The sequence below is a fragment of the Hemibagrus wyckioides genome, linkage group LG29, assembly GCF_019097595.1.
Source record: "Hemibagrus wyckioides isolate EC202008001 linkage group LG29, SWU_Hwy_1.0, whole genome shotgun sequence".
In the NCBI taxonomy this organism is placed as follows: Eukaryota; Metazoa; Chordata; class Actinopteri; order Siluriformes; family Bagridae; genus Hemibagrus; species Hemibagrus wyckioides.
Window position 1 is genome coordinate 7,876,737 of NC_080738.1, and position 13,100 is coordinate 7,889,836.

General features: G+C 38.0%; 1 protein-coding gene and 1 non-coding gene across 3 annotated transcripts in view; both read left to right on the plus strand.

Annotated features, from left to right (window-relative positions):
• The first annotated feature begins 1,678 nt into the window (after window positions 1-1,678).
• Window positions 1,679-1,752, plus strand: trnai-aau (transfer RNA isoleucine (anticodon AAU)). Its single transcript has one exon. It is a non-coding gene; the product is annotated as a tRNA-Ile (tRNA).
• Window positions 1,753-4,508: 2,756 nt separating this feature from the next.
• anxa5b (annexin A5b) overlaps window positions 4,509-13,100 on the plus strand; it is a 17,027-nt gene continuing 8,435 nt past the window's right edge. For both annotated transcript variants that reach the window (XM_058384799.1, XM_058384800.1), the window contains exons 1-4: window positions 4,509-4,617; window positions 4,781-4,828; window positions 10,973-11,057; window positions 12,398-12,492. In XM_058384799.1, coding sequence (XP_058240782.1) covers window positions 4,826-4,828; window positions 10,973-11,057; window positions 12,398-12,492 — 183 coding nt within the window. In that variant the 5' untranslated portion in view covers window positions 4,509-4,617; window positions 4,781-4,825. The remainder of the gene's footprint in view (window positions 4,618-4,780; window positions 4,829-10,972; window positions 11,058-12,397; window positions 12,493-13,100) is intronic.

Consider the following 13,100-nt stretch of genomic DNA (forward strand, 5'->3'; position numbering starts at 1 on the left):
TGAATCCATCTCCCCCGCATGTGACATCTCATCATGAAGAGGTTCTGAAGAAGATTCGGGCCAGACTTTCAAGATAAAAGCCTGATTAAAGAGCACGTACACACACACACACACACCAGGTAGCTCAGCACTATGGTGCCTTTTTGAAAAACATGACCTTTGTCCTGACAATTTAAGAAAAATGTTCATAAATGAACATTAAACATTTTTTTTGTAATGACCTACTGATTGTTACTTTCATTATAAAGTTTTATTTGCTGCAGTTTTGTTAGATTTTCCAGAAAAGAAGAATTTTTTTCAGACACTCGTGAATTTACCTGTTGTACCATTTAGTAAAAGGTTTATTTATTTATTTATTTATTTATTTATTTGCTTAAAATACTTGAAATTTACTGATGCGTCTAATGTATGCAGTAATGAAATCCTCACTGCAGTTCATTTAATAAAGTTCAAATGAATCTAAATATTACTAATGTGTTACCTAAAATAAAATACAATGTTTTGGTGGAGTCTTAGAGATTTAAAATTAACATTTCATATTAATCTTTTTTTTTAAACTTATTAACTTTGGGGGATGACCGCTTCCTGTTCCAACACCAGTGCACAAAGCAAGGTCCATAAAGACATGGATGATTGAGTTTGGTGTGGAGGAACTTCACAGAGTCCTGACTTCCGCCTTTGGGATGAATTAGAGTGGAGACTGTGAGACAGACCTCATCCATGTCTTTATGGACCTTGCTTTGGTCACTGGTGTACAGTCTTGTTGGAACAGGAAGCGGTCATCCCACAACTGTTCCCACAAAGTTGGGAGCATGAAAATTATCCAAAATGACTTGGTATGAAGCTGAAGCATTAAGAGTTCCTTTCACAGGAACTTAGGGGCCGAGCCTAACCCCTGAAACACAACACCTGAATTCAGTGATTTGGAGGGGTGTCCCAATACTTTTGGTAATATAGTGTATTTATTTAATAATAATAATAATAATAATAATAATAATAATAATAATAATTATTATTATTATTATTATTATTATTTTTTTTTTTTTTATTTATTTATTTATTTATTTATTTATTTATTTATTTATTTATTCATTACAAACATAGACCACAGACTCATAATTAGTATATTTCTTACTTCCATAATATGTGGGGTACTTGGAAAGTGCCCTCATGTGGGGTATTTAAAATATTAATCAGTGTTTTGTGTAAAAATTAATCATTTCTAGCGGTAATTATTTCAGGTACTGTAAATTGTTAGATATCAAAAGTTTCATATATAAAGTTACAAAAGTGAAAAAATGTAAATCCGCTTCACTGGTCTCTCCAGCGCCATCTTGTGGAGAGTTGCCATGGAAACATCACAGTCTTTACTAGTGTTATTAGATATAAATTATGTGTGTCATAATTTTCAAGTGTTTACAGCTCTGCAGTACAAATAAACCAAACATGTAATGCTGGTTGAGGTTTGTGTTCTTACACAGTTATAGTTGTCTAAGACAAGATATTACAACATTCTGCCTTAACTGTACAAGCGAAGCCTTAAAACTGTTAAGATTATTCTAAAGTTGCGTATCCTGGTATCTAGCGAATTATAATGCTTCTGCAAAGTTGCGTAAGGCTATAGTGTTAATTGAGTACAGTAAAGGTTTTAAATGGATTTTTCATAAGCAAACGCACCGGCCGGTTAGCTCAGTTGGTTAGAGCGTGGTGCTAATAACGCCAAGGTCGCGGGTTCGATCCCCGTACGGGCCAACTTCCTTTTCCAAACATTCGTTTCCATCTGTAAGATTCAAGATTCAAGAAGCTTTTATTGTCATTTCAACCACATACAGCTGGCGCAGTACATAGTGAAATGAAACAACGTTTCTCCAGGACCTGGTGCTACATAAACATACAACTACTAGTACAATACAAAACAACAAACAACACCACAGAGCTAGGACAGAAGTTTGTCTTAGCCACGTAAAGTGCACAGTGTGCAGCTAGGTGCAAACAGAGCATAGACAAGACAGTGCAAAAAAGACAATAAATACAATAAAGACAACACAAAAGAACACAGGACACTTAGCGCTGAAAGGAAATAAAAGAACGTGTACTGGAATGTAAGCGAAATAAAATAGATAAAGTGAAATGATGTAGAAAAAAATTATTGTGCAAAAATATTGTGCAAAAATACACAGCAGCAGTTGAGGTAGTGCAAATAGAATAAACATAAGTATAACTATAGCAGCGGATGACAGGTAGAGGTAGTGCAGTAAGTAATGAACAATATAAATTATGTGTGTGTGTGCGTCCACACAGTCAAGAGAGAGTGTGTGTATCTGTGTGTGAGAGAGACAGAGAGTTAGTATACAGTTCAGTCCTGAGTGAGAGTGTGTGTGTGTGTGAGAGAGTGTAGAACAGTTCAGTCCTGAGTGAGAGTGTGTGTGAGAGTGTAGAACAGTTCAATGTTAATAGACATATTAAGACAAGAAAAGCGGAATTGATTAGATACTGGACAGAAGAAAGAAAAAATAAAGCGATCAGCTTTATTTACTGGTCGTCTGAAAATGTGCTGGAAAGATTTCTGCTACTTCTTTCAGGCAGGTTTTCTAAAATATCTGAGTTAAATTCTCTAAGTTGTAGGAATGTGTCACCTAATTTATTGCTAATAAGACCACTATACTGCATACCAGTAATATCTGGGTCTCTTTAGGCCTCTTTTCTCTCTCTTAATAATGCAACATTTTCAGTTAAGTTCCTCCTCCACCAATAGGGGTCCTGGGTAGACAGTTCCACTTTTCTCTCTGCAGTGATGACCATGTAAACTGACTCAAATGATTGTGACCAAGTGAAAAAGAAACAACCACCAGAAACCTTATTCAGACCTAAACTATAAGATGTAGTGCTCACTTTACCAGCTTACCAGTGTTTGACACAGACATGTTTCCTAAGATGAAAATCACATGGACAAATATGATTATTATAGATCATGAAACATTGACCTTTCATTTATATTGTTTTAGCACACTTATGAGCATTATAATATTTGACCTTTTAACAATAAGCAACAGACTATGGCTCAGTTTTCACCAAACTGTAACATTTGACATTCAGTGCTAAAGACTTTTATTTACTGTGACACAAAATTAAATTAAACAAAAATGAATTAAACAAAAACAGACCTTTTTTTGTTTCCATCCAAGAACAATACTCAGTAGAACCACTTTTTTGCTGCATTTATAGATGCAAGCTTTTTGACACATGTCTGTATCAGCTGAAGATCTATCAGATTGGATGGGAATAATTGGCCTAACGGCAAATACCAATGGTCTTGCCATCAAATATCAATTGGATTGATGTCTGAGTATTTACTGAGCCACTCTAAACTTTTTCATCTAGCTTTGCAAGCATGCATGTTCTCCATTTTGCTGTGAACTCTGTCCAGAGTCTCATTCTCTGCCAATGAAAAGCATCCCCATAACATGATGCTATCACCCCCATGCTTCACTGGCTGGATGGTATTCTCCGGGTGATGAATAGAGATGGTCTTCCAACAATTGTAGTGGCAAACAGGTTTGGTTTCATTTGACCTGAGAACCCAGAAATGTTTTTTTTTTCTTCTCGCTAGTCTCCATGATGTTGTTTGATTCAGGATCTTTCCATAAACAGGTGGATTTCTACTGAGATCACGTGACGCTTTAATTGCACACTTGTGGACCATTCACTTTTATGTGAATTCTAATGGCAACTTGTTGAACCAGAACTAATCACAGAATGTGAGTAGGCAAGCCAGACATTGTAAAAGGAATAGGACTTGTTGCTTTTTTTTTTTCCTACACTGAGGTGTATTCCAACGCCAATTGTAAAGCACTGAGCTGTGAAACTCAGATGCTTTAAAAGACAAGCGAAACAAGTTAGGTCACCTGCGCTACAATGCATTTGGAGCTAAACTCTGTGGAGATATCTCAGTGGAACAGGGAATACCTGATCTACTAACGCAGATTTGTGAACCGTGCCAAGAAACTCACTTTACTCGTTATTAATCATTGCTTGTAGACTATGTTGCTTAAGCACTAGTGAACCTCGGATATCAGATATTTGTAGCAAAACTCAAACAATCATCTCTAAATAAGGGCTTATGAAGACATTAATATGTGGTGCTCACACAGATGCATCATTTTGAGTTTAGATCAGAAATGTCCTTGTATCAGATTTTAGCCATCAATTATCCATATTCTCATGACAGCATTAACACGATCGAAATAATACAGCAACATGAAGTTTTAAGCTAGCACTCAAAAGTTTGCGTCCCAGGGTTCGGCTCTGGATCCACCACCACCACCACCATGTTGACCAGGATCAGGAAAGAGATTATAATTGATGAATGAATAAACTAGAAAGAGTACAAATGTCTTTCAGTAGAGATAATCAAATAATATCAATTCAGTGTGCGTAAAACGTCCCCAACTCTTCCTCACTTTATAATTAGTGGAAAAACTACAATACCCATAATCCCCCGCGGCTCGTGGAGCCAAAAGGGTGCGGCTCTAGTGGCAGAAAAGTTGTTTAAAGAGGCTTTTCCTCATCTCCTGCCTTCACTCTGACTCCTTCTCCTGCAGTGCGGAAAACTTTTCGGTAAGTAGATCTCCTTTTTGATCGACTGTCAATTGTGACGCTTTCCGCCATCTATCGCGATAATTCGCACAGGTGAGCGTTTACCTGTTGCAAGGATCATTTTAACATGGATGTCAATGCAAACGTGTCATTAGATTCATCAGGCACGTTTATTTCCTCTTAGAGCCGACTTGAAGAGCTGTGTGTCAAGCAGAAATCCTAAGAAAACATGGTGAGTCCACAAAATACTTTTATGATCATTGTGCAAAAAAGTGTTTTGCGATTCCTAGTGTAGAAAGTTTCACATTGTGTTTTTGCATAATAACAAAATTGCACAGGGAGTAGAGTTCAATGTTTGCACTTCAGAGATTATTCACACCATCATAATAATAGCTGTGATTTGCACCAAAAAACAAAACCCTAAAGACTTCCAAAAGCAGTGAAAACATCTCACAGTGCTGGTTTGACAGTTACGCAAGGGCGATGCCTCTATACATACCGGTTTCAGCACACAATCAGTGGACACTCCCATGACTGTCCAAAAAAAAAGAAGAAGAAATCATACCAGTCTGCCTTTCATTCTTTCTTTCTATATGCTTTGTTTTAAAAACTCTTCTTCGTCTTCTTCTTGCCACCAAATTCTCTTCTGTCTCCCAGCCACCAGTATCTCAGGTTTAGATCAAGTGTGATCCAGTCATTTGACCCACCCACTAACCAAAAGCATTTTAGATGCCAAGCTATAGTACACTGGTGTGGAAATCGCCTTGTGGGACATTTTTTAAACAGCATTAAGAAATGAATTATTTTATCACCAGTCGCAAGTCTGAGAGAAAATGAAGAATCAGTACTATGTTGGCTTTCAGTGTGAGACGTGTGTCTTTTTTTTTTTTTTTTTTACGTCTGTTGGATAATTTCAAATTTTTAGATGATTATGAAGAAGCACTCGGGGCATCACAGAGAGCAGAAATGGGTTTGTTATCATCACGTAAAATAATTTGTGTGGGGGAAATTTTTTATTATAATTTTATTTTAGAATGTTTGTTGAATATTTCCCTCCTAGAAGGCTAGATAAAAACAAAAAAATACTTACGGAAAAACTCTACATTTTTAAAAACCTGAGTGTCTACATTCATATAAGCTCCGTATTAAGCACCACTATGGAGTGTGACATGACAGACATTCAATGCTGAATACTGACACAACCAGAAAAGCACAAATTCCACTTTTCGTCCTTTGGTTAAAAGACTCGTTTCTAAATGTGGTTGTCAAAATAATAGTTTAAGCTTCCCTTTTGTGGTGACTTATGACTCATTCTTGGCTCTTGTGAGTGTGCAGGTGGAAATCCTAACACTTTCCTCTAAACCGCCTTGATTCTGCGGATAATTTCTTTGTATAGTGCTGTTGATAATAGACTTTGCAAAGCAGCTCTACAGAATTCAGGATACAAATTTTTTTTTAAGTTATTCAGCAAGAGGACAGTGTGGTGAGGAAAAGCTTAATGAGATGATATGAGGAAGAAACCATGAGAAGGAAACCCGTCCTCATCTGGGTGACACCGGAGAGTGATTATAAATCATTTACCTTCTATAACTGTGTATTATATGAAGTTATCATCTATTCGCTTGACTGCAAAACTCTCCGTAACTCTTCGTCCAAAGCCATCTCCATGGCTTCTAAGTAGCACCATCAACAACAATCTCATGTATCTCCATAATCTCACCAGCAGACTATAGACTTGTAGTTAAGTGCTGCTGCTACTGCTGTAATTATAAAATCTCTCCTCTGCACAACCCAGGCGTCTGATCCACATGTACAAGCTGGACATTTCAACACGCATACTAAAGCCTGCTGTTGTTGAAGAAGAAGAAGAAGAAGCAGAAAGGATTTATGAGTTCCCTTTTGAGCCTGGTTCCTCTCAAAGTTTCCACTTCTGGGAGTTTTTCCTCACCTCTGGCTTGCTTGTTAGGGATCTAAATATAAATCTACATCTATAATTCTTTTTACTTTTCATTTTTATTAAAAACCGTTGAGATTAGACACTTAGAGATATAAATTTAGGAGATTTACTTTAGTGTTAGTGATCTAGGATGGACAAAAGGTTACTTTTGTAGTAAAATATGAGGCGAGACGCAAAGAAAAGTTTTCCAACCTTCATTTTTTCTTGACTATGCTGATGACTCATATGTGTGTGCTCCTAGAAGGGTGGGTTTTTCCTCTCTCGCTCTCTCTCTCTCGCTCTCTCTCTCTCTCTCTCTCTCTCTCTCGCTCAAATATCACTTACATATGCTGCGGTTTCACGGGTGGGGACATGTTTGCGTAGATGCATGCACAGACCTCGGTAAACATTAATAAGCCCTTTCAAACAAATGAAATGACCAAAGATCCTGAGCTGTAAACACAATGCTCACTTTCTCACAGGAAAGAATAGTTGGATACGAGAGGGAGCACTGAATGAAGCAAGCTCACTTATAACTGTTTACGTTTGCTTGTCTGAGAATGTTGTCTGATGCCTGGATCGGATGTCCGGCATTAAAGCTGTCGCAGGATAGCCCCATGAGCGATGAAGGTCCGATTAGAGAGAGATCTGACCTGAGATCTTTTTTCGTGTTTTACGGCTGTGTGAGCATGCCGTAAACAAAAACGTAGCGGAACAAATAACGTTATTGAGCTAATGAAAGCCAGGGGCATTAGAGACACGACTCCTGTTTTAAGTGCCAAAATCCATGTGTTTTGTCCTCAGGTCTGAACACTAAATCTCTGCTCTGCTAGCCTGAATCAGCAGCACATGATCTCACATCTTTCGATCCAGTATGCCTCGATCAGACAGGAATGCTGGTGTTTGGATTGGGATTTGTGCACGCAAACAGCACATCAGGAACTGAACATCTGACTCATATCAACATATTATGAGGGCCGGGACTTGATTTTAAAGATCCAAAGACAATATTTTATACTGAAAAATAACATCACAATGATAAAATTCATCACGTACATGATGCTGTAACTTCCAGCAAGGACTAATTCATGATGTTTCGACATGAATAAATCATTCTGTACTAAAAATATTCCAACTTAAACCCTACACATGCCTAGGTTTAAACCGGTAACCACACACTGGTGTACTTTTACAATAGGGTATTGTTTATTTAAATGTTCCTGTTACACTGTTATGTACTTAACCACACTGCAAGACTAACGTTTAAGCTTTAGTAAAACTGGAAACACATAATCTATTATTTTTCTTCTGTCAAAGTTTTATATCCTTTGGGTTTCAGAGAGCTTGAATAGCACAGATAGAATAGAGCAGGTTGCAGTAGATCAGATTACTGTTTGGGCGTCAGAGTTGCTTTAGTGTACATTTTACTCTGGTCAGTGCAGCTCTATCGCTATACTGATGACTGAAATCAATATGCGCTGGACTTGTACATGTACGTATTGTTCAGCAGTAATAGATCTGTGAGAGATGAAAAGAGTGACTCCAGGTTGGAGTTGGATTTAGAGGTTAATGTAGTACTTGTATAGCTGGTGTGTGTGTGTGTTATTGGTAAGGACTAATGTCTCAGTAATGATAGGAATACATGACAGTTTTGGCCTAATGCGGTCATTTGCTGTATATCGATTTGAAAGAGCCAAAACATTTTCTTCAGGTTACTGAGATGAACATTATGTAGCTGCATTAATTACTGTGGAAGGTACTTGCGATTATAGGTGTGTGTGTGTGTGTGTGTGAGAAAGAGAGACCAATCAAAAGTAACTTGTTTGTCTGCATGTATTGGCATGTGCATAACGTTCTACTTATGTGGTTATATAAGAGATATCTTATAGTCTCTCTCTCTCGCACACGCACACACACACACACACACACACTCACAAAAAGAGAACTGATCAATCAGGAGGAACATTAAAATGCAGTAAACCTGCCTAATAATGATAAAATATTATCCGTTAAAGAATCAGCAACCTACACACTACTAGTATTGAGAAAAGGCCGAACCTCATGTGACAGGAGATAATCCTGACCAGTACATCCTCACTGATTACTCATCTGGAACATCTGGAACATCAGTATTACAAAAGTCATTGTTGCGGTAACGCTAACCTAACATTATGGCACAGACCTAGAGCTAGACATTTGATGTGTTTTTGTGATTTGATCCATTTTCTCATGCGCTCATAAAGAGTCTTTACAATATGAAACTCCAGTGCCAGAGGGATTCTAAAGTTGAAACTGAAGAACAGTAAACTCTGACAGATATATCCTGTTATTCTCATGTGGTATTTAATAATAATGCCAAGTAGGAAGTCCCAGACCAACATAACATCTGAGGGGAAGGAAAAGTAAAAGGGATCAAAAAATAACTGTAAAGCTACAGTCACACATACAGAGCAATCATCGTCAATGCGACTTCCTGGTAACACGAGAGGCAGCTAGATGTGGGCGTGTCCAGCGGGTGAAGACAGTAGAGCTTGCCTTGCTTCTTTTTCATCTCGTAATGATATGATGCATTTGTAAAGTGGTGAAATTGATGTAAAAAAAATGCTAGGAATCTCCCTCCATAAATGAATGTTTCAAGAAAATTGATTTGGTTAGTTAAACTAGTCACTGATAAACGTTATTACCATGGCAACCGGTAGTGGGGCCACCCACTAGCGACTTCATTGTACTGCGGCTGGGCGTGGCTTAGCTTGTGTATATTCGCTGCTAGTGATGGATCATTTCACTGACTCTGATCTTTGAATCGTTTTCCGGGTCATTTTGTTCATTTAAGCAGAATATAATTACAATGTTATGTGTTAATAGCCAATTAACTGGACACATCTACTTACGTGGACGGTTGATCACATTTAGAATAATACAAAACGATAATCAACGAGACTGACAAGAACATCCATCCATTTTCTATACCCACTTTATTCCTAATTAGGGTCACAAGGATCTGCTGGAGGCTATCCCAGCACACATTGGGCGAAAGGCAGGGGTACACCCTGGACAGGTCACCAGTCCATCACACATATAGACAGACAACCACACACACTCACACCTATGGGCAGTTTAGAATTACCAATCAACCTAATGTACATGTTTTTGGACTGTGGGAGGAAACCGGAGTACCCGGAGTAAACCCACACAGGCACGGGGAGAACATGCAAACTCCACACAGAAAGGCCCCTGCCTGTTCAAACCCGGGACTCGAACCCGGGACCTTCTTGCTGTGAGGCAACAGTGCTAACCACAATGGTGCCCTGGAACAAGAACAGAAAATGTACATTGCACATGTCTTTTGATCATTTTATTTTATTTATTAACATTATATTAACATTACATCAGTATTATAGACTGTACGATATTGATCCAGGAAGTGGTCATGTGATGAATGAACGACTTGGACAATTAGCTCATCATTTCTGTTGCGCATGTACGGTCAATACCAAATGAATGAATCGCTCTCTGAGATGACTCATTGTTCCCGAGTCATATTAAGGAGTCGTTTAAAATAAATGAATGAATCGTTCATGAACCACACATCACTATTCACTGCTCTGCCCTTATTGTGTTAAATTCCACGTTTTTTATAACCCGAGTGAAATAGTAGCAACAGCATTGCATTATTTAAGAAAATTGCGCAACACCAAGCCTTTTTTTCTCCTCCTGGCTTGTGACGGGTGTGGGTTGTAGGTTCCCGCAGATCACATGAACTCTGAGAGTAACTCCTATTACTCACATGCAGGGTGTGACTCTAGACCAATAAAACATGATGGCATACTATACTTAGAAAGTGCATTACTACATACTATATCATAGCATAGACTTAGCTAATTCAACAGCAATAATTTGCACATGCTGGGTTAATGTTAATGATTAGTAAAGATTAAACTTGTTTATTGATAAGTGTGAGAGTGAATGAATGAAAGAATGACAGTATCTCTGAAAGGTTTATGGGTTTACCACTGGGCCTGCTATTGCATAAGATATTATTTCTGTCTTAGACAGTGTGTGAGTCATAAACCCACTCACAAACCCCACCTCTCTCTCTCTCTCTCTCTCTCTCTCTCTCTCTCTCTCTCTCTCTCTCTCTTTTTCATCCTTGTCCCACACTTTCCTTGTGGAAAATTACTCAGCTGACCTGCATTAGTTCTTAAAAGGACAGGCAGCACAAAAAAAGGGCATCCGTCTGGAGAAGCATAATAATAATATGTTCATATCTTTATTTGTAAGATTTATTACACTGACCCTAGGCGTAAATTTTCTAGCTTTACAGAAATGTTTGAAAGTTGGATTGTAAGGCAAAGAGTTAAGGTTTTAATCTACAGGAAAGAAACACTGCAAAATAAATAAACATTGTCTTTTTTTTCTCCCCCCATTTTCTCTGTCCAGTCTGGAAGAGGAACAATCAAGCCTCAGAGCGGATTCAACGCCAACGCTGATGCCGAGGCTCTTTTCAAGGCTATGAAAGGATTTGGTTAGTCAGAGCACACACTGCCACAGATGAGAGTTTCACTGGACATTAGTCAAACAAGTCCATAAAAAGGGCAGATTTAGACTCTTTTAAGATCTCTTATGAAATGTATAAATCATTAATCCCTATACTGAAAAACAGTAGATATTGTGTACTTATTTACACTGATCAAGCATAACATTATGATATCTCCTCATCTGGATCAGAGCATCTCCAAAACTGCAGCTCTTGTGGGGTGTTCCCAGTCTGCAGTGGTCAGTATCTATCAAAAGTGGTCCAAGGAAGGTGACAGTGGTGAACCGGTGACAGGGTCATGGGCAGTCCAGACTCATTGAAGCACGTGGGTAGTGAAGGCTGGCCCGTGTGATCCGATCCAACAGATGAGCTACTGTTGCTCAAATTGCTGAAGAAGTTAATGCTGGTTCTGATAGAAAGGTGTGAGAATACACAGTGCAGGACGGGTCAGGGCTGTTTTAGCAGCAAAAGGGGGACCAACACAATATTAGGCAGGTGGTCATAATGTTATGCATGGTCAGTGTATGAATGATAAATGGTTGGGGGTGAATACTCATGCAAGGCACTGTGCATATTACTGGCTGGAAGCATTAGTTATTTCCATAAATGTTTTTTTTATTTTTTATTTTTAAAAAGATTGTATTATTCATATTTATATTATTATTATTTTTATATATATTTTTATAGACGTTTTTAATTTTAATGTTTTCGTAAGCTCTGATGTATTCAGAGCTACCAGAAAGAGTATAGTTGAGTGAGTGATTCAGACAGGATGTACAGTGCTTAGCATTAATATTCACCCTCTTTTTGAACATTTAACCATTTTATTTATTATTTAGAATTTATTTAACAATTCTAAATAATTGTAGTCTCTATTGTAAATGAATTCCTGTAATCATAGCCATAATATAGTGACTAAAAAGAGTTAAATTCTGTTATAATACCAGAAATGTAGTTTGTATCTTCAGTAAGATTAAACTGGTCAATTTTAATATTTCTTATTCCATAATCCTTAATTTGTAATGGATTGTTTTTATACTGAAGTGGAATGAAGGTGTTTCTATGTAATGCGAAAAGAAAGCAGTCTATCAGTTGTTTTTTTTTCCCCCAGTATAGTGATTTAATGATGTATATAATTCCAGTTGCACATTATGAAAAAAGTGGAGAAGGGGGAATATTTATGCAAGACACTGGATGTACTGAGTAAAGTTAAGGAAATTAGATATGATATGATATTTGTATGTAAGTGTCATAACATTTAATAATGTTTTTTTTTTAATTTATTTTTTTATTTATTTTTTATTTTTTTTTTTTTACTGTGTGCTTAGGCACTGATGAAGGAGCCATTCTGCAGTTGCTGACGGCTCGTAGTAACGCTCAGCGGCAGGAGATCAAAGCTGCTTACAAGACCCTGCATGGCAAGGTGAAGACTTCTCCATTCTATTTTATAAGAAATTGTTTAGAAAAACGTAAAACGGTTTCCTAACTTGTTGCATAAATATACACTGATCAGGCACAAGATTATGACCACCTGCCTAATATAGTGTTGATTCCCCTTTTGCTGCCAAAACAGCCCTGACCCGTCCTGCACTGTGTATTCTGACACCTTTCTATCAGAACCAGCATTAACTTCTTCAGCAATTTGAGCAACAGTAGCTCGTCTGTTGGATCGGATCACACGGGTCAGCCTTCTCTCCCAACATACATCAGTGAGCCTTGGCCACCCATGACTCTGTTGCAGGTTCACCACTGTTCGTTCCTTGGAGCACCTTTAATAGATACTGACCCCTGCAGACCGGGAACACCCCACAAGAGCTGCAGTTTTGGAGATGCTCTGATCCAGTGGTCCAGCCATCACAATCTGGCCCTTGATCAAACTCGCTCAAATCCTTACACTTGTCCATTTTTCCTGCTTTTAACACATCAACTTTGAGGACAAAATGTTCACTTGCTGCCTAATATATCCCACCCACTAACAGGTGCCATGATGAGGAGATAAGCAGTCTTATTCACTGCATCGCTAAGTTGTCA